Source organism: Porites lutea, chromosome 12, assembly GCF_958299795.1.
Source record: "Porites lutea chromosome 12, jaPorLute2.1, whole genome shotgun sequence".
Lineage (NCBI taxonomy): Eukaryota > Metazoa > Cnidaria > Anthozoa > Scleractinia > Poritidae > Porites > Porites lutea.
The window spans coordinates 23,784,926-23,811,959 of NC_133212.1; the positions used below are offsets into that span (position 1 = coordinate 23,784,926).

The 27,034-nt window shown below is 36.3% G+C and overlaps 1 protein-coding gene across 1 annotated transcript; it reads right to left on the bottom strand.

Moving 5' to 3' along the window:
• Positions 1-1,973: 1,973 nt before the first annotated feature.
• On the bottom strand, positions 1,974-27,034 carry LOC140953990 (nipped-B-like protein). The gene is made up of 47 exons (XM_073403376.1): positions 26,823-27,034; positions 26,391-26,562; positions 25,454-25,605; positions 24,322-24,597; positions 23,350-23,526; positions 21,949-22,866; positions 21,585-21,647; positions 21,380-21,481; positions 20,219-20,319; positions 19,962-20,054; positions 19,188-19,413; positions 18,760-18,914; positions 18,361-18,441; positions 17,753-17,853; positions 17,446-17,587; positions 16,945-17,027; positions 16,478-16,613; positions 16,009-16,152; positions 15,708-15,755; positions 15,499-15,588; positions 15,026-15,234; positions 14,684-14,786; positions 14,412-14,510; positions 14,021-14,167; positions 13,712-13,846; positions 13,288-13,389; positions 13,144-13,194; positions 12,732-12,840; positions 12,304-12,443; positions 11,582-11,722; positions 10,829-10,922; positions 10,283-10,428; positions 9,752-9,842; positions 9,460-9,566; positions 8,993-9,059; positions 8,776-8,842; positions 8,303-8,438; positions 7,255-7,362; positions 7,089-7,145; positions 6,596-6,736; positions 5,835-5,981; positions 5,434-5,533; positions 4,958-5,072; positions 4,402-4,561; positions 3,692-3,799; positions 3,046-3,189; positions 1,974-2,281 (listed from the first exon to the last, which is right to left on the bottom strand). Exons 1-47 carry the CDS (start codon positions 26,875-26,877, stop codon positions 2,213-2,215), a joined length of 6,408 nt encoding a protein of 2,135 aa, XP_073259477.1. The 5' UTR covers positions 26,878-27,034; the 3' UTR covers positions 1,974-2,212.

The window sequence follows — 27,034 nt, forward strand, 5'->3', positions numbered from 1 at the left end:
AACAACACAAGAAGCCTTTGTTCAGCTGTTTATATTTTTCATTCAAAACTTGTGTTGTTCCTTCCAGTGAGCAGAAGCCTGGTTTCCATAAAATTGTCTGGATCGTTTTAATTTTATGGGGCAATTTGAAAGATTCAGAATATAATGAAAATGAGCCTATATTAGAGAGACCTCAGTTCTATCCAGGCAATTAATTTGGAAATGGTTTCATAATAAAGTAAAATGTACAATGGTTATATATAATAGTTATGTGATATAGTTATGTATTATTGTGTAATAATTATATTAGTTATCAAACCACTTTTGTGTCATTTGCAAAATGATTAGTAGTTTGGAAAAACCAGTGAGGTCGGTTATCCGTCATAAGTTTAGATCATGGTAGCAAGATGTTAAAATTCGAGATCTTACTGATTGAAAAATTAAAACAAATTCAACAAACATTCAAGATCCTGCTGGGTGTGATCTTGAAAACTCAAGACCTTGCTGGCAAGAAGTGTAAAGTGGCCCTTCAAAGGTTGGGGTCACATGACCTATCTCATGCCATAATAATATTACGGTATGCTACCAAATAATGGGTCTTCAAAGTTTTTTTTCTCCTGCTCTTTCCATCTCTCATGTTAAATAATGTCCCATAATTTTTGCATCAAGCATGTGTGCAAGACTGAGCTGCACGAGGCCCTTTTTAGATCTTGGAATTAACAGCAGGGAAAGCCCAACAGAGCAATTCAAAGATTGATAACTCTCACCCTCTGTGATTGCATTATCTCCCTTTAAGATAAAACTTGCAAGATAATGAAGGAAATTCTTTAACAAGTACAGATGCTGCTTTATTGTATGATGAATGATACAATTCTTATGTGTAGTTTCTTCCAATACTTACACAAGCATATGTATGATGGAAAGCTCTTCCCACTTGGATGGAATGACTTTTGAAAATAGTTTTTAATTTATGATGAGTGGATTGGTTTAACAAAAACGGCCTAGCTTCACTGACCTCAGATGCAACCTGAACCTGAACCTGTAACACTAAGTCTTATTCCGGAATGAGAACATAGTTTTTTTTAGATGAGTATGAATTGGCCAGAGTTTATGTAATACCAAAGGTAGACATCAAAATACGTGATTTGTTATACCTTGCAAAAACAAAAAGAGACAGAGGGAAGGGAAAAGCAAAAATAACAGTGAAATAAGTTAACAATTTTCTCTAATACTCATATATATATCCTATAACTTTAACCAAGGCTAAATAAAACAGTGTTAATGATACAATATTAAAAAGAAAAACATGCATAACTCTCTACTTACATTTGTAAATATTATATATATTAATGGTGAAGCAAAGGAACTTAAAAACTTTAAAATAACACATATTGCAAGCTACAACAATTTTTCACAGTGGAGAATTCTAGTTTTCTTTACCTAAACTAAGTCTGCAAGCCTCCTCGATTAAGCAAAAAACGACAGTGTACAGAAATTCAATCTCACTTTGGAATGCAAATACTTGAGCAGCACCAACCATTATTCATTGATGATAAATTGATTCATAAGTACGAAGAAAAGACAATTATGTACAAGGAAAAGCAAAGGCTGATATAAAATATAAACAATTTAAAATGTTGAATTTTGTCCAATTCACTGCATTCTAATAACACTTGCTTTTCTGTCAATAAAAATTTCCCTTTAAACTTGAACTTTATGCAATGAACTAAAATAATAATTAGGTTTGTTATTAATTTGCACAGGGTTAACACAAAAGCTTTTTTGAATGGTCCAAAATGTTAATTTGTTCTGTAATATGGAATTCTTAGCCGATGAAACGGTCCACAGAATAACACGGGGAGTAGGGCAATGCAGTGTTGCTTCTTTTTCAGCCTCCTTTCCCCTTTTATTCATTAATTCACTTATTCCACTTGCCGATACACTTGAACCCCACTTATCACAAAGACGTCTGTTCAATGGAAACAAAATTTTGTGACCAAAGTATTTGCATGAACCCTGTTCACAAAAAGAGAAAGAGTTGAGCCTGAAAGCTACTCAATTACATTACAGTGTATCTCATGATTGTTTGCAAGAACGTCACTAATTTTGTTTCAAAAGTTCTTGTGATGTTTGTTTGACACCAATTCAAAGATTTTGGCTGAATAAAACGTTTGACCAATTTTTGTAGTAAAAGTGTCGATTGATTGTAGACCACAAGGTCGCGTACAGTGGATTACTGACAGAGAAAGTCCACATCATCATCACTCTCGTCCATTAGACTTTGATCCAAATCCACGGATGCGTTACAATTGTTAAGGAATAGAGACAAGTCATTACACAGCAATTACTCAAAACTATTTTAGTATTAACTAATCAAACACTCAACAAAGATCTTATTTAATAACTGAATTAGGGGATTTACCAATGGACTACTATAAGCTTGAATAATGGACTGACTGACATGGAAAAAAGAGGTTTTCTTAACTGATTTAATAGTGTAAGTTGCCTACTGTAAAGAGATTCGAATGAGTTGATGTTTTGATAGCCATCTCTTCCTCAGAGAGACTGTCTGACTGAGGGGGTAACTGAATGCAGTCTGAAGAACTCTTGGGATATACTTTGAGACAATGAATAATTAAAGAACAGGGCCATGAAAGGAGAAAGGTGATTTTGATCACAACTGACAGTAAGAATTCAAGGGCCTCGTAAATTTATTATCATAAGCAATTTATTGTTCCAAAATTGTGAGTTGAGTTAGCCATTCATGTTTGAGATTCACTTTAATTCACTTCACTTGTGAGATCCCGGAGTTTTTGACTACTTCACCTATAGTTCTGCTCTGTTTTGAAACCATGATCTAAGACATTTTAAATTTTGAATATCTAAACTTTGTTTACTGCGAACAGTTTCAACAAGGCTTTTATCCCAGACTGGCAAAACATTTGCCTTTCTTAACTCTACATAGTTAACAGACCTGGAGAACCACTGATTGCCTTATACGGTAGTCTAAGTGGGGCCTTGTTTTAAACCATCAACTGGCCCCAAATGTCTTTGAAAAAAGGATATTATTTTCTTCTTGGTTCGCTTTCCCTTTGGTCTTGACTTTGCCTTTCCTTGTCCAGCAGGAGGTGTTTTGCGACCTTTTAAAACCTTTCTAGGTTTAGGGGCACGTTTTTCCCTGGGCTTAGCAGAGGGAGTTTTAAGATTCCCCTAAAATGGAAAAGAGAAAACAATGAAACTGTGCACCCCTTGAAGCAGAAAAAAAAAATCCAGTCTGTGGGAAGGAAATGATTCAACTTCACCAAGAGCCCAAGTTCAGCCACAGATACAGTAACTTTAGCTGTTTCTTTTTTCGTGAGCATGTGTGAAATCACCTTCTGCCTCTCTTCAAAACAGCAATTGACTGTGCCCATGCCATGAGTATTCCTTTGGTCTACTATTTGTTTACAAAATGATGGTCTGTGACACATAGGAGCTATTAAGAGCTAGCCAGTTGAACAATTTAGGTTTGTGTATTCCAGATCAAATTAGAATTTGCAAGTGCTTTTTTTTAAGTGTGCCTGGAGAAAAACCCCAACCTGCAAGTGGTGTTGCCTCTGGGCTTAGAACCCAGCCCAAAAAATGGAAAGTGAATTTTCTCATCACTGCACCACCCTTGTTATCTTTGGGTGATGAGGGAGGCTGAAGGGGGGGGGGGGGGGGGGGTCACTACCTCAAGATCCACCATCTGCCCTTCTGCCATAGGACTATCTCTTCCACCATTGCCTGAGTCATCACTGTCTTCCTCAGAAGGATCCAGCCTCATCATAAGACATTTAAACTGCAGAACATGACACTGAGTTACTGAGACATTTCAAGCTTAAGCCTTCAATCCAAGGAGCTTTATTAGATGATGCAGAGGCGTTTGTTTCAGGGAATGCAAAGCTGGCAAAGACCTAATGCTGATATTTAAGCTAAACTTAATACCAAAGACGTTTTTCAAAATGCATTATAAAAAGCGTCACAATAAAAGAAGAACCTCTAATTTGAGACACAAGATGCATTGGAGTGAAGGCATAAGATTACAAATAGCGACAATTACAAACACTTGACAAGTGACTTTGGCTGTCTTATCCAAAACAAATCTTTACGAAATACTGATAACTTGTTACTTTTTTGCCAAGCATCCATGAAACTCAAACTAAATTACTAAATTAATTAAGGTATTTTTTACAATTGTTAAAAAACAAAAATCGATCTCTTGATGGACTATAAAGGGTAAATATTTTTTAAGTTTTAACCTCACATATAATAAGGTACACAAATAATTAGGCAATCGATGGGATGGAAGCTGTCGCTAAATTTCAAAAGCACCTACAAAATGAAAATTAAAAAGGAGATGGAATTTTGTTACACTGATAAATGAAAAGTTTTAATGCGCACCTCTAGGTAATCCCATACTAGCTGTTCATGGCTCCTCACAGCGTCTGGCTCTTCAACGTACCGCAAAACTTGCTCAGGTTCAAACACAATTCCTGTTTTTCTTGACACAGTCTTGTCATAGGCCTTTGTTGGTTCAGATGGGGAATATTTATGACATTTACTGTAAAAACAAACACGGACAAGGAATTATGTTGGTAAGATATTTTGAAAAAAATGTTATCCATAAAAAGAAAAAAGGATAAATCAAGGCGCGGTACTTATTTCTCCTCTCTCCTGCCGATACAAATTATTACATTTCTTAAATCACAGCCGAGGTTTCACAGTAAAACAGAATGGCTCAGCTTAAGTTTCAGATGAAATGTTCAATAAGGAGCCCTTCACCAGTCACTGGTACTTTCAGTACTGTATTCCTTGCTATTTTCTTACACAGAGGAGGGTTGAACATTGAAATTATGATAGCTGCCTGACTAATGCCCATTTGCAAAACTTGAATGGCATAAAATTCTAGAACTACTACAGTGTAGTACAGTTGAAGATATGATATATACATTCCTACCTATCTGAGAAACCATACAGTTCTTTAAGATGTTGTTTTAAATACAGCAGAAGGAGGCAGCCTTGGGCTGCAATGCAGCATTTTTCAAAGTTTGTAGGATCTGGCGGAAGCCGAGCTATAACAACAAAAACAAACAGATTCCCATTCTAGTTACAAAAGTCAAGACAAACAGTGAGATCACTTTTCTTTTAAGATTACTGGACTGTCAGCTAAAGTTTGAAAAAAAGTGGCACTTGTGAAAGGAAGTTCCCACAATTCAGATCATTTGGTTATGAAAATAAAATAAAAATAAATGACATCTTGCATGACACACTTGAAAAAGAATCATGAATATTTATTGTATCTTCAAATGTCTTAGATTGACTTTATTATGATAAGCAATCACTTAATAGTAAGGCACCCCCAATTAGTAAGGCACTGTGCCTGAGCTATAAGACGTGAGACTTTAATAACGTTCATTATTATCATCATAATACCTAAAACAGACTCTGTGGTTTCCTCCTCTTCATATTGATTTTCTTCTAGAGGAACGTTGTCTACCCCTTCAACTGTTGGTTTTGCCTGAGCAGTCATGGCCTTAATAAAAAATATATAAATGGATACATTATGAAATTAGTCCGCCAACATTAGAAGATATTGCATGCAAGCCATGCTTGTGCAGTCTACTGAAGTAAAGGCATGGATGATTACGATCATTTGTATTGCTACCAACAACCTCACCAATCCCCTGCGCAGAATGTGCTGTACCCATGATACAAACAATCTTGCCTTTACAGTTACATATACAAGATACTTTGCTGTTACAACACACCTCCAAATGCCTTAGTTGGACAAAATGTGCAAAAGCCATCTCTTTTCACCCTTACAGACTACCTACCTCTTTGAAAGAATGAAGTAAATTTGTCCCTGTTACGGACAGAATGGTGTCGATGTGGTGAATAACAAATAACGGCTCCTCTTGGATGGAGTAGGGAAAATGTGCCATATTATCAGCAATGTACAATAACAAATCCAACTTTGTACCCTGAAAAGTTAAATTCACAAAATGCATGTGGGGTGAGTTAAATCCAGCTCTCATTGCACCATACTGGGACCATGACAAAAACACAGTAACAATAACCGTAAATGACTTGTACCCAAAGACATGTCATGAGCAGATTAAATGTTATTATCGCTGGATGAGGGAACTTCCCTCCTCAATAGTACTATAGTTGACACTGACGTTTTAACTACCTGTGCAAGTCATCAACAAAGAGAAAATTCAGCTCATGGTATCAAATTCTAGTAACTACTGATAATATTATTACTACAAGCCATATCGAGTTACCAGACTAATCAGGAAAATAACTAGAGATTAAAAGCATCAATCAATGATGCACAACTCACTTTAAAGTTTCAGATGATGACCTGCACAGTTTGTTGCAGTATATTGACCCCACTCACTTCAAAACTCAGAAACAAAAATCAACTTTAATATTTGGAATAAAAGGCATGCGTCTGAGAGTGAGGTAACTAAAATACTTCAACAAAAATACAGATAAGCACGTGTCCCAGAGACTGCCAGAATTTCTCTGAAATTATAGCTGGCAGCTATTATGTGGAGATTTTCAAATAGAAGATTTGCGTGAAGTCTCTCACCTTGTGGTCATCAAATGTTCTTAACATGGACTGTAACAGTGATCGTCTTGGTTGTCTGCCTGATCGTATAATGGAGTACAAATGACCTAACAAACACTGACTGCTCTCTTTCCTGTAGCCACGTATGGGTATTGTCTTATCCTGCATTGAAGGAAGTGGTTTTCATAGGATGAATGCTTAGTTACTAAGGATGAACATTTGGTTATCTGTTTAAATCACAGGCACACTACTCCTGGTAGGATTGAGGTATACACATTGACAGTTAAGACTTAGGGTCTACTGTGATACAACTCAAGCTAGTGATCAAAACATGATCTATAAAAGTTTTAAAGTAGGTAACTTGAACACACACCCATTCTGCCTACTCAAAATGCCAAGGTTTCTTTAACGGCAATAAAATCACCAGCTACTATGCATGTGTGTTTCTTGTAGTTACTCAGTCAAAAAAAACTGCTTCCAAAGGAAACTACACAATCTTTTAACATAAATATACCTTTTGAACAAGGCGCTGAAGTTCAAACGACATCTTTATGCCAGCCAGGGCTTTCATCTGAAACAAGAGTAATCTGTTAACAATCACTCCACAAACCATTGTATGGCTGGACGTGGCAAGGGAAGTAATCATAGCAGGGATCTTACAAAGTCTTTCTTTTACTCACCTGGACAAACATGGAATATTTGCTATCAATTTCTGATAACTGTTGGTCTGATTTAACTCGCATTTGCTGTTCTTCATCAGTCCCAATGGCAATCAGATAAGGAACACACTGTTGACAAAAGGAAGATGAATAGCAAATAAGTGTAAGTCCAGGCAACACCTCAATAAGTGCCCAGCTCTGTTGTGTTGGCCTTAAACATGCCAATGTGGTTAAAGTGTTCTAATCTAAAAGAATCAACTTCACTTGCAAATGCACTCTTAATTCTGAGGAGAAGGGGCTGATTGGGGTGGCTGTTTTTCCCTGGGAAGGAATATTGAGACCCACTGGTCTATTAAGCTATGTGCAAAAAGACGCAACAACTCCCAGGATTGTTGGCCCAACAATGTTGGGAGTTGTTGTGTCCGTTTGCATGTAGCTAAAAGTTTGACCACTTTCAAACTTTGCACAACAACTCCCAACAACATGCAACAGGGCCCGGTGTGCAAACGGACACAACATGTAACATCCAACAATGTGGGGGGTTGCTGGCCAACAATGCTGCGTGCGTTTGCTTGGGGCTTTAAGCCTAACTTAAGTGTCAGTTGAACTGTAGGCCATTAAAGGCATTGGGGGGTGGGTTAAATTTTAACCCACCCCCCAACCACCCTAGCAGAGCTTTGACCACTTCTCTAGCACAGTAAGCTGCACCCCATAGAAAAGGTTAGCTATTTAAGTAAAGGCTTTACAGTGGAACATTCAGATGGCACTGGAGCTCGAAATCTCCTTGTTCTCAAGTCTCAAGTCAACTTTTCAACCAATTATTTCTCACAAAATAACTAAATTGACAGGAGCATGCGACGGAAAACTTTTTTGAACAAAAAAGCTGTCTTAGATTCACATTATCCGAAAAAAAAAAAGGACACATTATAGAGGCTATATGTGACGATAAATTCACTAATTTCTTCTGGATAGATCTAATAAATCAATAAAGGCCATACAGTTTCAGACCTTTTTTGGCCGAAAAAAAACACTGAAGGGTACTTTGTCAGAATGAAGAGTTTTTACCAACCTGAACAGGATGTACAAGGCCTTGCCTCAAAATCAAATTGACAACATGAAGTGAGGCCATGCGTACAGAAGGCTGTGGGTGTAAGAAGCTTTCTAGCACACTCTTGAGATACACCTGCATCACTGCACTGGTGGTACTGTAAGGCAAGTGTGTTAAGTAAGTAGCAAGTAAGATAGGACTATGAGTAAGGTAGATATCACAAACACAATACCACAATAGCTGTGCAACTTCATTTCAATGGCAACATAAACTATAAAATATATAACTTTCGCTGGTCAATACCAGGAAACACTTTCAAAAGAGCAGTTACAGTTTCATTACCATGAGCATACATTCACTTTCGTGAAGGTAAGAATTTGATAGCACATTATAGGCCTACAATTACATAAAAAGCATTCTATCACACTAAAATATATAAAAAAGTGATTGACTGGGAAAAGGGAATGCAAGACAAAATAAAATACTACACATACCCAGACTGAGTGTCTCCTAGTTCTTTGAGGTTTTGATTTTCCTTTTCTTTCTCTGTTTTCCTGTGACCTGAAGTAGTAAACAACACATGACTTTGTTAGAAGTTATGACAACACTGCAACAGGTTGCTTGTTGATGAGAAAATCAAAATGAATAAAGTGACAAAATCTGGGCTTGTCTTCAGAAACACAGGTGTTTAACAATACTAGGCTTTCTTACTGTGATGATCTTGGACATGTAGTCTTTTTTCCTCTTCTAAGAGATGGGTCTGCAAGTTCTTTAACACCTGCAACATTTTCAGTGAACAGAATAATAAATGATGACTGTCTCCATAAACATACCTAACTGATCTTAACCACAAAGCAGCCAAATAAAAGAGCTTAGAGTCAATGATATATTAAAATCATAGCTAAACATACAGTAATGTAGTTCAAACTTAAGAAGGCTGTGGGTGAAATCCTCTCATGTGATCATTTTAATGAAAAAAAAAAAAACACTTTCAGCAGTAGTTCTATGAAGAAAATTGTGGCTTCGATATGAATGATATTCACTGTTTTCCAAAAACTAATCTATAGAACAGAAAAATTATTTGTTAGTATTTACTCCACCAAAAAGTATTTTACAATGTTTTACATTCAAAGTTTACCTCTGTATGAACAAAAGAAACAGGAACAAAATATACCAACCTGAAGTTTGAGTTTCAAGGGCTGGTTAGGTTGTGATAAAATTCCTTGATAAAGGTCCTTTGCTTCTCCTTTCAGAAGAAGGTCTCCATACCTCATGCAAAGAAACCCTGCAAACAAATTGACTTTTAACATGATGTAGACTGTTCTATTTGATCCTTGTTCGAGCGTGGAGGTTGTGTATCTTTATGGATGACTTTTACATCATACTTCATGTTTTAGGAGGGTTTTAGTTAAGGAAAAAGCAAAAGTCGCCTCTCCAAAAACCCAACCTTACTGGTGTGAATGCACTTACCGAGTCCAGTAATGGCTTTTTGACAGACTTCCTCATCAGGATGTTTGGTGAAGTAGATATAAACAGCAAATACTCTGTCCTTTGTGGTACCCTGCTTAAGAGAGAAGCAAACATATCGGTGAACAGTACCAGTCAAACAATGAAATCTTTCCTTGAACTCTTTTCAAGAGCAGTAGCTTTGGTTACATTTTGAATAGATATTACTATATTGAACAAATAATATCAGCAAAAAACATGAAAATGTCTATAGAAGGGCTTTTCAGATATGATGGCCATGTTTGAGGGTAAGAACAATACTAAAACTTTGTCCCCGATGGGAACTCAGCTTTGTTTTCATCCATTACTATAATTGTGCCAAAAGAGACTGCATATTGTTTTGAACATTAGCAGGCATGAGTGCCATACATGTATGTACATTGTGATGTCAGTAAAAACCCTATATTCAATGACAAGATCAGGTAGTCACTTCTGTTAGCATGCAGAGTAGCACTTTTTGGAAAAAAAGATACAATCTGACTGTGAAATACTTACCTCATTTTTTGGCTTGACATCACTGTCAAAGTCAAACTGCTTACAAAGCAGGCCAAGAGTAAACAATGATCGCAGTAAAGTTGGCCTATTGATCTGAGCCTTTCCAGGATTTTTAGTGAGATCTGCTTTGGCTTTTGCCAGATAGCCTGGAAATAAAAAGAGGACAACATTTGTAGGCATCAGGATTGCCTGTTCCTTCCTTTTCCTCCCTTTTAAAAGAGCACCTGAATCATTCTTTGAATAGGATAGAACTTGCAAATTCATGAACCCTGCCATTACATATTAATAAGGGTCACCAGATACTTTAGTGTTCAGCATCCAACAACAGTTACAGTTCATAACAACTGAAGGATAACCCAAGCAGTTGCATCATGTTCAAGTCTGAGTAATAACCTACCAATACATGGAAGTATCATCTTGTGTAATCTGTTAAATTCCTGTACGTGTTTCAGGGTAACACTTTACTGTAACAGTATGTAGTTTTTTAAGAAAGTATTGCCTCTCTGAAATATCTAGAAGTTTTATTAAAACTCAGTCTCAGCTTACCATGATACTTTTGGAAGTAATCCTTCACAAGCCTAATGTTGTGGGTGACTTTATTCACCACAGCACCTAAACAACTTATGCAGCTTTGAACAACCTAAAAACGAAGACAATCAAAGACTGTAAGTTACAGCTATTTCGAGAAGGGTTGTCAGAAAAAATGTGCACATGACAATCCTGAAAGATGAATTATATGGGATATGATCAACACACTGTTCATGACACTAGCTTTCAATTCTAGTTTTGTTGCCTTCCTTTAGTGCTCGCAAACATACGTCCATGGCCTCTCATGGCATTCTTTCAAATTTCTTTGAAGAACAGTGAACTCAAAACCACCCACAATGCCTTTCAGGATTGTCACGTGAACTTTTTCCAGCAACCTTTCTCAAAATAGCTGTATATGACAACTATAACAGTTAACTTGATCAGCTCAATGGATAGAGCATTGCATCTGGTCATCACCAAGGTCAGAGTTCAATTTCTGGTCAAGCTCAAACTTTTTTCAGGTTCCTTTTCAATCACGTAGGTTGTTCATTCTACTGCAAAGATCATTTTCACTTTCACATCTTTATCTGCGGTTCAAAATATGATTCATTTCATATGATTCAATTCACAACTGTTGCATCTTATCAAAATAAATTATTGCTCTTTTGTAAGATCAACCCACAGACCAATTAATCACTGCGATCACTTTTCTAAGACAAAGTTTGTGGTAAACATTCAACAGAGTAAGCAAAAATGATCATGGGTTCTTACTGTCTGTCCATGCTTCACAGTCAGTCTCATTAAGTCTTCCTCCAAGCTGGCCAAGAATGTTTCACTGGGATGCTCCATGAGAGGCACCACTAATTCCAAAATCCGTGCAACATTATGGATCACTAAATAATCTCCTTGGGTCTACAGCAGTACAAGGAAACAAAAATCAGACAAGACCAAAAGCGTTCACAAACTTAAAGTGCTGGAATACGGCTTTTCTTTCTGCTGAGCATTAGTTTTCTGAAAAAGAGCTGTTTGCGTTACAACGTAGTTCTAATGTTTGAGTCTGAGGATGGAATTTTTCAAATGTGACCTTTCAAAAATAGTTGGGCAGCACCTTTACTTAATTTGTTGCTGTTGTTGTTGTTGTTTGGCCTCAGTCTCATTTTTTGGCATCTGCTTTTTCCAGCAATATTTACATGTAGTCATCGTTGTAAATGAACTACAAAAAAGGGGGAAAGAGGGGATTGAGAAACTAATGTTTTGAGTGCTAGTCCTTTGTTGGGGCATGTAATTCACTCCCCCACCAGAAGCAACACCGCATTTTAAACCCTTCATTTATTTGAAAGTGAATTGCCTCTTTAGAATCAGGGTTATCTTAGGGTAAAGCTGGGAACATCAACTTTTCTCAGTATTGATACATGTAAATAAAATTTTTGTACTTAAAATAATATCACTTTCCCTTTTAAAAGAAACTATCCCATCACAATCCTTGTACTTACACTGCACTTAGTGCTGAGATATGGCTGTAAAGTCATCGCATGTTTTACCAAATGCTGAGGCTTAATCTTACTAATCAGATACAATGTTGACAGGCTGGACACCAGTCTCTGGCTACTTGAGCCTTTACCCTCAGATTGAGCTGTGGTAGGATCAAAACAAAATGATGATAATAAATTATCATTGAACATAGTAAAGTGACTTGCCTGTTCCTAGTTTAATCAAGAATTTTCATGTTAAATTTGGTGAATTCATTCATTCATCCATCAACATAACAAGGAATACTGCCTACAATATCCACTGCTACAAGCTTAACAGGAATTGACCATAAAATGTTTCAAAACAAGTTCAAAGTAGGATAAAATGTAAATTTGAACTAGGTCACATTGCAATTTTGTAGTTCTTGAGAGCTGGGAATGTGAAATCTTACCAACAGCTTTCTCCTCCAAACTTAGTACATTCTCCACAAGACAATTGACTATTTGTCCACAAGCCACCTCTGAAGCCCTGGAAATAGAGTCTTCTTCATTGTGAAGTAACTATTTAAAGAAAAATCATAAAAGATTGCAACTCTTTACAACTGACACTTTAAATTAGGAGCTGGCAATTCACTTAAGATGTCAAGTTGCTGGGTAAATGCAATTAGTGGGCATGAAATTGAACAGCTACAAAGATCTTTTTTGGTCTGCTTTCCTTTGTTTCCTACGAAAGTAGCTGGGGTGACGCTCATAGAAGTTGAGTGTGATCCCTGCCCCTATGGCCCTAAGTGACAGCTCTACAATCCTCTCAAAACTTTGAAAAAGTGATCATAATGATAAATACTAATTGATTTTGCCACTTACATTTTCAAGAAGCTGCTCAAACCAGTCCCCACTTTCACCACATGCTGCAACCTACAAGGAAAAAGTGCAAGATGTTTCAGCACTAACAAAATGCTAAATGTAGATTTATTTTAATAAGGTCAAGGAAATAATTTGTGCACTTACAACATCCGTCATATGAACAACACGTTTGACAAAAACATCTGAGTTTTCCTCTCCCTTCAATGGTGAAAACCACATTTGTTGAAATACTTTGGTAACCAGTTCCTGGAAAAAATTGACGCAGAAAGAATCAAAACATGAGTATGGCAGTTACATTTGATTATCTCTTTTAATTTCTCTTGGTATGGCTGTAACTTGCAGCAGAGCAGAAAAAATATTTTTTTAAAATGTCTGGTCTCCTAGCACCACTATAATTGGGGACACAAAAACCACACAAAGGAGCCAAACAAGAAACTATTTAAAGTATCCTTGTCAAAAATTGTCTGAACAGACAAGTAATGATTTGAAGAAAGTATTAATTTCCAATGTTATTGTACCTTCATGTTATTTTAACATTTATTGCCCTAAACTTAACTAACGTTGTCACCTTTATTCCCTCCTCATCTGATATTCTTCTAATCATCTTGACACATATTTCAGTGGTTTTTGGAAAATCTGGCTGGTTGATACAAATATCTCTGAGGATTTTGATCACTCTCTTCCGTACACTTATGCCGGTATCCTGAAAACGAAAGGAGAGTGAATGTGACCATTAAGAGAAGGAACTACCATACACAATATTGAGGATAGCAAATTTGTAGTGGATTTAACTTAATGGCCAACATCTGCAGTCTTAAAAGTTACATTTACAACTTCATGTACCTATTGCAAGTTAGAAACAAGAGAATTTACTTACTAGTATCCGCTCAATAATCATGTCGTAGTATTGAAGGATTAACTCTGGTTTATTAAGGACAAAGCGTCCAATGAGTTCAACTGCTGCTTCTCTTACACTGGTTGACATGTCTACAAATTTGGAGTGGACCCCTTTTTGCATATCATCCTAAAAATGAACAGACATTGAGTAAAAACTGAACTGATAATGGTAATTTTGGGGGACAAGACAGAAATGGTCGTTCAATAAAGGACTGACAAGGGTGAAACTAGAGATTGATGCTCACTAAAGCACGCAGGCCATTTGTGCTAAATGCAGAAAAGTATCCAAGCTTTTAGCTCTTCACCTTATGAGCAGCAAGTCTGATGTTTATGAAGAGAAAAAAATTGAGCATTTTGTAGTCCACACTTACCCTAGAAAGGATAGATGGATCAGCAGAAATAACAGCTGACAATGACTTCATTGCCTTGGTTCTGATTGCAACAGCACTTTCATTAAGCACTCTAAGGATCTGCAAGATTTATAAGGATAACGACAAAAAAAATGGTTGGAGAAGTTTAACACAATTGTCACCATTACACAACTCTATCTACTGAGAGGTGCAGGTATTCAGTTTAAAGAAGACTGTTTGATTTTGAAGGATGTTCAAATAATAGATTGCATGGTTGCAACAAAATTTTGTACCTGACTCAAGTAAGCATCAAAGCTTTTCGAAAATGATCTTGAGGAGGCAAGGTATCGTGTTACCAGAGTCGCATGTTCATAGTCCAGCTTATTGTGAGATGACCTGTAAAAACAATGTATTACGTTGAGCACCATGTTTTATCAAGAGTAAAAGGTGATGGAAAATATTGAGGGGAAGCAAAGAGAGAGGACACAAGCAATGAAGAAAGACACTGTTGATAGTAGAGAAGACGAAGAAAGAAAAGACTTACAGTAGGGAGACAATGATGGAGGAACAATGAACTTTATTATAAACCTAAACTCAACTTTCTAGTTGAATCTATGACAGAAAAGGTTATTTACCTAATGTTTGACAAATGTCCTCCATCTAAAACAGAGAACAAGGAAGCCTTTCTTTCCTCCAACTTTGCTATACTTTGAGCTCCTAAAAGGGCACTGTTGTTCAAACCATCTCCACCATCAAGAGGATCTTCAGTGGGAGCTCTAAGGAACCGCTCCATTTCCACATGGTTGTCTCTTATCCACTGGGCCAGAAAAAACTGCCTTGCAAACTAAAAAAATAACAAATAATTAAATAATAACAAGATCAACGATGATGACAATGATAATGAAAATGATAATGATAATAACATTCATTTAATTTTGTAATCTACTAAATGTTTGCCTGACATGAATTTAATGCTCCACATTATACAATATAAACAGCCTGGAGCGTAATCTTATGACAGAGAATTTTTAAAAATTTAGTTTTTGAGAAATAAGGAAATAATCATATTTTGTACTTGACTCTAACAATGATAACTTGTTGTTCTCACCATGAAAGCTGCATCATTGTTACCCTCTGAACTCAACCAGTTTGCAAGAGTCTTTTGTAAAATCAGGCCTCTCTTGTCAGACCGTTCATCCTAAAAAAGTATTTTTTACTGTCACAATAAACATCATTTTTGCAACATAAGCTTGATTAACAATGTCTTAGCTCTTACATGTAAACAATGAAGGTAACAGCATACATGTAGAAACCTACCAGGTGAGAAATTTCATCGCTTGAGTCATCAGATATTTCACCAAGTTGCTAGATGGGTGTAAAAATTATGTTAATAAAATTAATTTATTGCAATATTTATTTATAACAAATGAACTATGAACATAAATATTCATTTCAAATGAATTATTATGGGTCAAAATTATTTTAAAAAGTTCAGCTGTGATCCTTAACAAACTGGTTTGAAATAAGTTTGACCTGAAATTCATCTTAAATTGCAACTTACAGTGTAAACTGCCACAAAAAACATAATTTTCTTATAAATTTTTTCTCCTTCTGTTACCTCTATTAAAATCTCTGTTATACTTTCTGTATCCTGTTGACTGTTTACAGCATCCTTCCTTAAATGAGCAGCAACAACACCCAGATAGTCAATAGCTGAGACCCTCAGACTAACATCATTTGCCTTGTTGTTGAAGGTCACAATCTGCATAAGAGAGAATAGTACAAGATCCAGGATCTTAGTTACATTAGGAGGAGGAAAAGGGATTGGGATTCCTTGAGAATAGGGAGCAGACACTCAGGAGAGGGGCTGTAGATTGACAACAATCTCATAGTCAAAAGTAGAAGAGTAACAAGAGAAATGGGGTGCCCTCCCCCTCCCCACCCAAAACTGATAAACGTGAACCAACGAAAACAGTAAAACTTCACTGAATTCTACTTTCATGGCAAAAATCACTGAAAGTCTTATCTAATAGTATTCACCTGCACCACTTCATCTTCACGGAAATTCACCATAGAAGCTTACTTACCAACAATCTACCAAGGAGGGTCAACAGGACCTCAGCAGCAGGCCAATCAGGTCTGTTCAAGGTAACTAGCAGGTCTTGAAGAAAGTTCTCAAACAATGGACGATAATCTTCTTCGTCTTTGCCAACACTGATACATCTGCATTTAAGTGACACAGTTTATACATACATATTTCTGACAGCAATCAAAATAATAGAGAGCTATTCAATGCCACTGCTTTTCCATTGTTCATTTTGAAAAACCAGTATCTCAAAAATAAAACTCAACAATTAAACACGTCTGCATTATCAAAACATAGCTGTTTAACTAGCCACATCACAGCAATTTTCAATTTTTATTCCATAAATTAGATATTTAAGTTTTTATCAGAGAAACTAGATATGTTAAAAACAACAAATTTTCAACAACAGTGGCTGTTCTTGTATAGTGGAGTGAACAGGGAACAAATCATCAACTTTAAACAACTTACTTGTTCAAAAACATAGACAAGAAATTCTGTGCTGTTCTCAATGCATTTTCATAGGAGGTAATAACAAGGAGGTTTCTGTCCACCTAAAACAAGGATGTGGAAAATAGTTAACACCACAAAACCCACGAAAGGAGAGATACCATTGTACATCCGTTTAGGTTCATTTCTGGGTGGAAAATCATGGGTGTGGCTTGCCTTGATCTTTAAATTTACATTGTATCTGTTAAGGTCAGAACCACATAAATTTCACACTTTTCCATTTGGTACAAAAAGTACAATACATGTACAGCTGTAAAATAAACACACACAAAAAAAACATACGAATGTGTTTTTTCCTTTATCCTGCACTCCATAACATTTTTGTTTCTTTATAAAACCAACATTACAAAAACTCCATGAAAGACAAGTTTGTGCTGAGGCAATTGTTAATTATTAACCATTCCAAAACTGGGGACTTGACTCAACAACAAAACCATAGAAGTTCTCAAATTATAAACTTACTTGAGGTTTAGTCCCATCTTCACCATCTTCAGTACTGGCTGCATCTTGCACCTCATCTACCTTTTCAGGAATTTTAACCGAGCACTGAATGAGCTGGAGTACCAGAGCTGTGACCATCTGTATTGAGACATCCCCACTGAGCCTAAGATTATATGTTTAGTCGTTAAATAGTGAAACAATAATTTGTAATTAAAGAGACAACAAAACAGAACTTACTGGATATTAAAAAACAGAGACAAGAACTGAAAAAGGATTTAACTAAGCTATCTTCACAATTATTTTGACTAATTTGAATTTCTTAACAAACCTGTAACCTCTGAGTGTCCTTTTGCTACTAGGGAGCCTTGCTAATGAGGCAAAAATGTCCTCCAGGATCAAGTCCCTGTGCTTGATGTATTTTCTGAAAACCTTTATCACATCAAATGAAAAAGAAAAATTAATAAAATGGTGACAAAGCCAAAGTAATGATAGATATGATTGGTTTACTGTGGTGAGCCCAGAGAGTACATATACTTCAAAGAAGGGAAAGTAAGACAAACTGACCGAAAAAATGTAAAAATAAATAAATAAACTTTAATAGTTGCAGTGTATCATTTAATTTCACACTTGATTAGTGGTAGTGGGGTGCAAAGAAAGTGGTGTCCGATAGCCTGGGGCTAGTGGATTTTGCTATCGGGCCAGTGAGTTCTGTTCTTAACTTGCCTGATTGGCAAGTGATTTTTTGGGGGAATTCAAATTACAGAAGAACTGCGATCAATCCTGCTCATCAATTTTGTTTCAGGCTAGTTGAAATGACTTTCAGGCTAGTACAGCACTGTACATGCTAGGTACAGCTTGCCCGAATGGCAAGCTGTAAAACTGACTTTCTTTGCACCCTGGGTAGCCATTTAAATAAAGTCTAAGCATGCAACATACCGATCTGACCAGCTTGAGAGCACTATGTTGGAGGTCACTAACATTCTCCACAAAGAATGGAGAAGTTCCCAGATTAGATACCTAAAGACAAAATATGCAGACCATTAAATTAGATGATTTGTACAAAACATATGCACACATCCAAAAATGTTTACAAAAAGTGACACACTTGACCATACAGGGTTGCCTGGAATAAAGACCAACATGACTGATGATTAATGGCTAGTCAAGGTTATCTTGAAATATTTCTCTTGAACATGCTTGAAAATCAAAGGGAGATCAGGAACTCACTTCAGGGCCTTATTCCACACAGCTCTTCATTATTTATTTATTTCGTTAGGCAAGGATGTATTACATGTATGTGACAAATTGAACTGCAAATTGAGAAATAACACAAACCTGCAAAATGTCAGTATCAGTAAGGGACTGAATATCCACAAGGTCACCCAATAATGAGACAAGTTCGCAAACTTTGTTATAAAACAGTGACAAAGACTTGAGTTTTGGCTGTAAGGACTTTGATCTTTTGGCTTTGGGCATAATAACAACACTTTCTACAACACAAGAGAAAAATATTCAGTAAGCAAATGATTGAAATGTACATTGAAAGTACTTGCTTTGGGTTTGCATTTAATTTTTAGAGAGCAAATGTGAATGCAAAATATAGACTTCATCTTAAATTATACATTCTTGTACATTAAAATGCTATTAATGCATGTATACTGTACGTGTATGTACAATATACATTTGTATGTTTATGTACAGATATATGAATGCATCATTAACACTCGGACTGTCAACAAATGTATGTCAAAGTAATATCTTACCATTGGGATCAGATTCTTTGTAAAGAGGATCATACTCTGGAAAGATGTTGTTCTTTAGTTGGTACTTGGTGAGGGATATAACCCTGTCAATGACCTCTTCAAGGTAAAGCTGTTTTGGCATGGAGGGAGAAGTGAGGATGAAGAGCACTACCAGAGAAGATTCAACTGCTCGTACCATTCTATCAAGACATAAGCCACGCCACAGTCTTTGTTCCTCATCATCATCCTGAAGCACAAGTAATAAATTGTTCTTAAGTCTCTCTAAAGCAACATACATGTAGCTACACTGTATGCTGTGTGCCCCGAGTGGTTAAGGGTTTGTATCTTTGCATTTTACACTGCCGAAAATAACAATGTGAATATTAGAGCGGTTTTCACTTGACTGTCGTAAAACCAAAACCAAAGTAAATACACTAGCCAACCAAAGGGCGTAGTAAAACCAAAACCAAACCAATTCCTCAATTACTTTCGACAGTCAAGTGAAAACCGCTCTATCATAATAAAATTTGTTTTTGCTTCTGAGTGAGTGTTATATAAGATGTATGTTGTAGTTAAATTTTTATCTCAGGTAATTTCTATTTTTCCTTCGTTTCAACTTCATACGCATACATTACCATAACCAAAAACAAAAGGAAAGCAAAACTTACCTGAGACAAAAAATTAGCTGCAACATATACATGTACATGTGGGTACAAGCAACAAAGATTTGTTACAAGGCTGGCACAAGAGCAAGATTGGTCCATAAATATTAGTGGCACAAAAAATATTTCTAACCTGATCTGCACTGCACTGTAGCTGTAAATGTAAACCATCTCGTATATGGCGCTCCATTATTGTCAACAGTCTCATCAAATCCTCGGTGGGAACCTGATGCAATTAAAAACTTTTAATTCAAAAAGCAAAATATTACGAGAAGTAGAAAATGGTGGCAATATCTTCAGGCTCAACAAACCTGGGCACAACAAACTGAGTCAACCAGGCTTTGCTTTTTTTAGAAAAAAATGACAAATAAATAAATGATGTGTTCCTACCTTGTGTAAGACTCCAAGGGACTTCAACTTTGCCGTCTCTGAGTAAAATTCCATAATTACTGATCGTGAAATCAGACTTTCTGGATTTGGTTCCTGGTCATCTATGTGAGATGAGGTATATTAAACTATGTGTCTTGTACACAATTTCCAGTGCTAACATAACCATTAAAACACTATGTTTAGCAGCCCAGCCTTGAACAAGTCATGGAGAACAGACGAACTCAAGAGGAAGATCTCTCCCCCAGCACAGCCACCCTTCCTAACTAAGTACAGTCAAACAGACCCACTTAATACAAACATCTTATTATTATGGACAGTTTGCTTTGTCTCTGGGAAAAGTAAGCCCTCACATTTTCTCTAAATTCAACCTGCTTCATACAGACACCCCATTAGTATGGACACTTTCTATGGCCCTCTCAGTGTCTGTATAGATAGAGTTTGACAGTCTGCAGAATTATCTATATGAAACTACATGTACAGTACTGTCTTTGACAAAATCCCTTTATTAAAGTGCCTATCACCTGTATTCAGTTATATTAAATTTCGAACATTCATGTAGTTTAAAGAATTTTTGCGAAGAAGTAAAAGTTATTTTGTGTTTCAACACACTTTTATCGAAGGACGAAATCAGCAATTTGAGGCTAATTTCCCGCCATATTTATTCAAAAAGAAGTGACACTAAATACTTGTGACGTCAACCCGGTATCTTGTAGCCAATCGTGTTATCGCCAAGATACCGGGTTGACGTCCCAGGCTACTCGGCCCAGTCCCCCATAAGGCGCAATTTTTACTTTGTGAACCAGGATTTTGATGGCCTGTTAAAAATCGAGATTGAACTCAAATCCCATTCTATTGCTTGTTTTTGCATGTTGTATGTTTCTACTTTTTAAAAAGTAAGATATTGGCTATGGGTTATAGGCACTTGAACACTATGAAATTCTAACCTTTCTCCATCATTTCATCTTTTATAATCCGAGGGATTTCATTTACAGTACAGCTGTATATTACTCTGCTGCTACCTAAAGTACTTAAAACACTAGTATGGCTATATATTTATAAAACAAGCAATCCACACACACAAATATACATGTAACTGAGGTTTTAACCCTAACCTGTGGGTTATATTATGACCTTACCTTATGTAAAGAGAATGTAACTTACCAACATCATGAGTGAAACTTGGTACATTACACTCATCATCAAACTCAAACAGGTTCTCAAGCAATTCTCCAAATTTCCTAAAGGTTGGTGATTCCATAATATCTAAAATTTAAGAGTCAAGAGTTTAGACTCTTATTTCCCTGTAGCATCATTGTCAATTAATGAGATGCAAGTGAGGTTGTTTACAAAAACTAGAAAGTTTTACCCTCAGATTGAGGAGTGTCTTGCTTCTTTTGCTTCTTGGTTTTGCTTTTCTTCTTTGGTGGAGCTGGAATTAAAAAACACTGTATGTTTAGTAGAAAATTACACTTAACAATTTGGGACTGTACTTTGTTTTCAAGACTACAACTTGTTCTCGTCAAACCTTTCTTACTGACGCTAACTTGCTGTCAAAGTTTAGTCATACCGGTGTAAGTACCATTGGCAAAAAGTTATCTGTTTTCTTCATCTTTATCATCGTACTGCCTGGAAATAATTCTTTTGTAGGTAAACTTAGTGCATAAATAGCAGAGACGAACTCCACTATTAATTTTACATGAATAAAGAGGACACAAGTAACAGACCTGTACCTTCCTCAAAATTGTAGCTGCTATTGCATCTTGATTTTTCCTCACTTGACCTCCGACGCTTTTTTGATCGCTGCAAATCACTTTCACTGCCTGGCAAGACTTCCCTCACTTGATGTGTTTCTACCTCCCTTGAACCCCTACGTTGTTTTATCTTTGTTATTACTAACTTTGGAACATACAACTGTATCCCTTTTAGTGCAGGAGATAGCTTCAGAGTTGGTGATATACAAGGTGGATGGTCTTTAGTCATACTACTTGGTGATACTGGTCCTTCTGTTCTGTTAGGCAGCACATGCTGCTCTAAGTTCAAGTCCTTTGCTGACATTGGTGCTGATGGCTGTGCATCATTTGTTCCTTCAAGTACAAGCTGTTGTTCATCTACTGATTTTGTGCTTAAATGTGAAGGTCTGTGCTGAGTAAGTTTTTCATTTACTGGCACATGCAGAAAACTGTTTGTCTCATTTGCAGAGCTTTGAACTTGCGATGCACAGTTGGCAGACTGCATAGGCAAGTTCTCCACATCTACATCAGATTTACTCCTCGAAGAACTTCGCCTCTTCTTTGGTTTAGACTCTGATGAGATTGGAGTTCTATTGATGGCAACTTCTTGTTGCTCAAAAGTCTGTGGCTCTGTGGTTCTAAAACTAGCATTTTTTCGCCTTTCGCTTAATGCTGCAAGCTGCTGTGACGCTTGTCCCAGAACAGATGGATCAAAATTGAAACCATTTTGTGCTGTTAATGCCTCCAAAGCACTTATGCTGTTATAACTACTCTGGTGAGAAACTTCTGTCGCTCCATCGTGTGATTGTGCCTGGGCAACATGGCAATAAAATTCACTGTCATTTAAATTCCTCCGCACTGTTGTTGACAAGTCAATATTTCTTCGTCCTTTTTTCTGATTGGGAGCTGTTGCTGCACCTGATTGAAAGAAACAAAAACCAAAAATGACACATGCAAACCAACAATAATTTCTCCTTACTATCTCAATTTTTTTCTTTTTTATCATTTATTATTCTGATAAAAAAGAAAGGATTAGTCAAGATGCACTTTGGTCCAAAGATGCCCACATTACTAGAGTTTTTCCCAGCTTATGTAACCTAAAACCCCAGTACCTTATTTAACTATACATTCATATACCTGAAGAGTGGCAATGAGAGGCAAACTACCTTGACTAACAAAATGATGGAGAAGGTTATTGAAGATTGTTGAGAGACAGCAAATCCATTATAAGATTTTGAAACATTAAAACACCCCTGAAAATAATTCATTTGGTGATTCCTTTACCAGAGTATAACACAAAGAAAATAAAGCTCAGATTATTAGTCATATTACAAAACATTTATCAAATCAAAATATATAACACAGGAATAGTGTAACGAAAAATTCTTCAATAAAGACAACCTTGATAAAAGTTGAGAACTCCCGATGCTGTTTTATGCTGTGGTTCACTATTAGAGAGGCCTTGTCTCATCCGTCTTGTTTTGAGTGGAGAAAAAGTCTGAACTGGACTTAACGCAATGTGAGGCGGGACTAAGTGCATGTTTGGTGAACCTCCATTGACAAGTAAGGTATTTTCTGCTATGAAATAGAAAATACGATGTCAATGAACCTTCAGATAATAATTTACTTACTAAGTTTAACTATTTGAAGTATTTAACAATTTTTGTACGAGGCAGAGTATGATCAGTGATTTTGTTACGAATAGTTATGGTGAGTCCTAGGACTCATCTTGTGAAAAGTCATGAGTCCCTGTCCATGACCAGTGAGTCCCAGTTAAAAAAACAACGAGGAGTCCTTAATTGAAAATACTTGGCCCTTTATAGTGTATGTAACAAGACAGTTAATCTGGAGACAGATTCCAAAACTCTCTGTTGGAATTTAGTGAAATTAAAATACAGTCCCTCTATATATTTAAAGCACAAAAATTAAAAAGACTAAAAAAAATATGCATCTTTAGACAACAACCAGAAAATCTTCAAATCGATTGATTGTCTTTGCATCCTACGGGACGCATGCCATGAATTATTTTGCGTCTTTGGGGATTTTTATGCGTAAGGGATGCAAGACACCAAGGTAACAAAATCACAGCAGATCAAAGATTTTTAACTGACTTTTCCCCGACCTTGAAAAATTTTCGTTTTTTGCTGACTTTTCCCTGACCATGGCAACCCTGTTTTTAGTCAGTAATTTAGCTATTTCCTCTTTCAATACTCATTAGCATTATTCTGGAATTGGTAAGTATTTTAGACTATTCTGGAACAGTCTCTCCCAATTTTATGTTTTCAGAATATGACCAATGAGTTTCTTCATTGAATACACCAATGTTTCAGGATTTCTGCTACAAAATTAATGTGGTTTGCACAGAATACACACCTGCTGGCTGTTCAGAACCGCTTTGAACACCTGGCACCATCCCACTGTACTGAGATGGGTAGCCTGATGACTGATTTTGCAGAGCTACTTGGTGAGGGCTTGATGCCATCTGTCGCATAACTCCAACATGGTCTGGTGGACTGTGCTGAAGAGCATGACGGTAAGGAGACTGTGGTTGGATTGATCTTGGTGACCCTGCACACATTGGAGACCTCACTTTTGTTGGACTAACTCTCTGATGGGGTGATAAGTGATTGTATCCAACAGGAGAGAAAGCTGTAAAAACACAAGGTTATCATTATGTCACTTTTGGATATGGCTACCCACTGCTTTCTATTAATTTCTCTTTTACATGTGTCATTGGTAAAGTTAACAAAATACAATAGGTAAAGTACATTTTTTAATAGGTTCAACTTTACATGCAACTATAATTTCTTTTCAACTAACGATACCACAAAAATATTATTTATTACTATTAAACACAAAAACAAAAAACAAAGACAAGAATACAACCAAGGATAACTAAAACAACAACACACATACGGTATCTGTAATTTACCATCAATTTTTTCATGGCAAGAATTTCTTACACAATCTACTTTGTACTGCCAATTTTATTTAAGTAATGGTCCAGATAAACGGAAAGAGCCAAACGTAATGAACACATTGAAATGCAGAAAAGGTGATAACTTTACTATTGTCTCTACTACTTTTCTGATTAGTTAAAACATCAAATTTTATGAAATCTCCGCAAAGCAGCATGTATATTAATCCCTTGTTTCCTTACCAAGTTCCTTATAAAAAAAATCTTGTCTGAGTCTAAGAAAACCAGAGATCCTATGTGAGGAACATTTAAAATTGTCAACTTTTCTTGGCTGTTGTTTGCAAGTCTCATGATTGGTCAAAATCTTTTGACACAAAAAACACCCTTTGAAAATGGAGTTAAAATATATTTTATTTTGTAGACTGCCTTTTTGTACGTTAATGCATTCTATGTGTAAAAATGAAAACAATCCTATGTGAGGAAAGCAAATATTGTGCCATAACAAAAGAAGTTGCTTCCCTCCTTACCCGCATCATTATTTAAAATCTTTCAGCTTCAATAATCACTATATTTCAAAGTAAAAGTTACCCTGAGGATCTTGACTGTTTTCAACCATGGTACTTGTACTTGCAGCCTGTGGACTAAAAACACTTGGTGCATGGGCCAAGATAGCTTGCAGAAGAAGTGGGTCTCCTTGGCAAGAAGTGCTGTCATCCTGACTGACCCCATCCTTCCATATCCTGTTACATCAATTAATACACAATGCTATATTTAACAAATAGAAAACAATATTCCACCTTGTATACTCTCAAGGACCATAAAAATGGTGTGAAAATTTTCAAAACTCAAGTGAAACCAAGTTTCAAAGATTACACTGAATATGAGATGATTGATGGCAAAACAGACAAGGAAACCAACTGGGGCTATAATCATCTCATATCCAAAAAATGTAAACAAAAAACCTTTTGCAGTAGACTCTTTCAAAAACTCATCAACCCTCTTTTGCCACATCACGTATTGGTTAAGATACAAGTGTACACATGTTTTGTGTTAACTCCAAGAACTCTATTTTTTTTATTTTCAAAAAACCTCTTCCTTTTTTACAGCAAAAGTAAACTTATTAAAGTATAGTCTTTGAATACGGGCCAACTTGCTTTGTTAATCAAAGAGTTTTAAATCTGTGACCTTCAAAACAATAAAACTGTAAGTAGAACTAAATGTAAGAGTGATTATTTTGCAAAGAGGGATCCCTACAAGTTTAGTAAGAATTCAAAATTTAGCTTAATTTTGGTACGTTTTAATAATAACAGTGGCTCATTAATGTACAATTTATCTTTTTTTTTCTTTTTTAGTGCGAGACAACCGTTTAAGTTCGATCTAATAAGTCAGCTGAATAAGTACTTACATGTAATATTATTTCATTTAACTACATATATATACTGCAATTACTACACTCCGAATGACACTTTCATTCACATCCTATAAAGGTAAGATTCTATGGAGAGAAAAAGGGATTTATACATACAACTGGTCTGTGGTCGACTTTGAAATGAAAAGTGCTTGTGAGAGCCGTTGAACAAGTGCACGGTCAGGTCGATTAAGAACTTCTCCGGCCTCTGCAGCGACTTTTGGGCTGCATAGCAAGGTGTCCTTTCTTCTGGAAGATGAAGGTGCTGGAAAAGGCAATTCCGGGAGTACTGCAACGAGTAAACAATTCGTCAGACAATAAAAAGCAAGACGAAAAACAAGTCAGTATTGCTGCAAGGAGCTACAAGTTGTCAACGATCGGCGGAAGTCGAATTTTCTTCACCTTAATTCGTCGTTGTTTACACAATGTCTTAGTTTAAAATGCTGGTTAACTAGTCAATTTTGCATAATTTCACTTTGATATTTTAAAAACTAAATGCAGTTCTTTAAATGTACATCACTGGCGTGTAAATGGACAATTTTTACTTACGATCGGTCAAACTCGTGATGCCTGCAAGTGTTGCAATGGGCACGCTTGTATTCATCTTCCCGAAACAAAGACCACCACAAAGCAGCCAAAACCTTAACACAAAGCAACGAAGAACAATCTAGGAGAATTGTTGAATAGTTTCAGCCCATTATAAGTGCGATGTGATCATAAAGTTGTAAAATTTTTCACCGGCGGCCATTTTCAATATAACA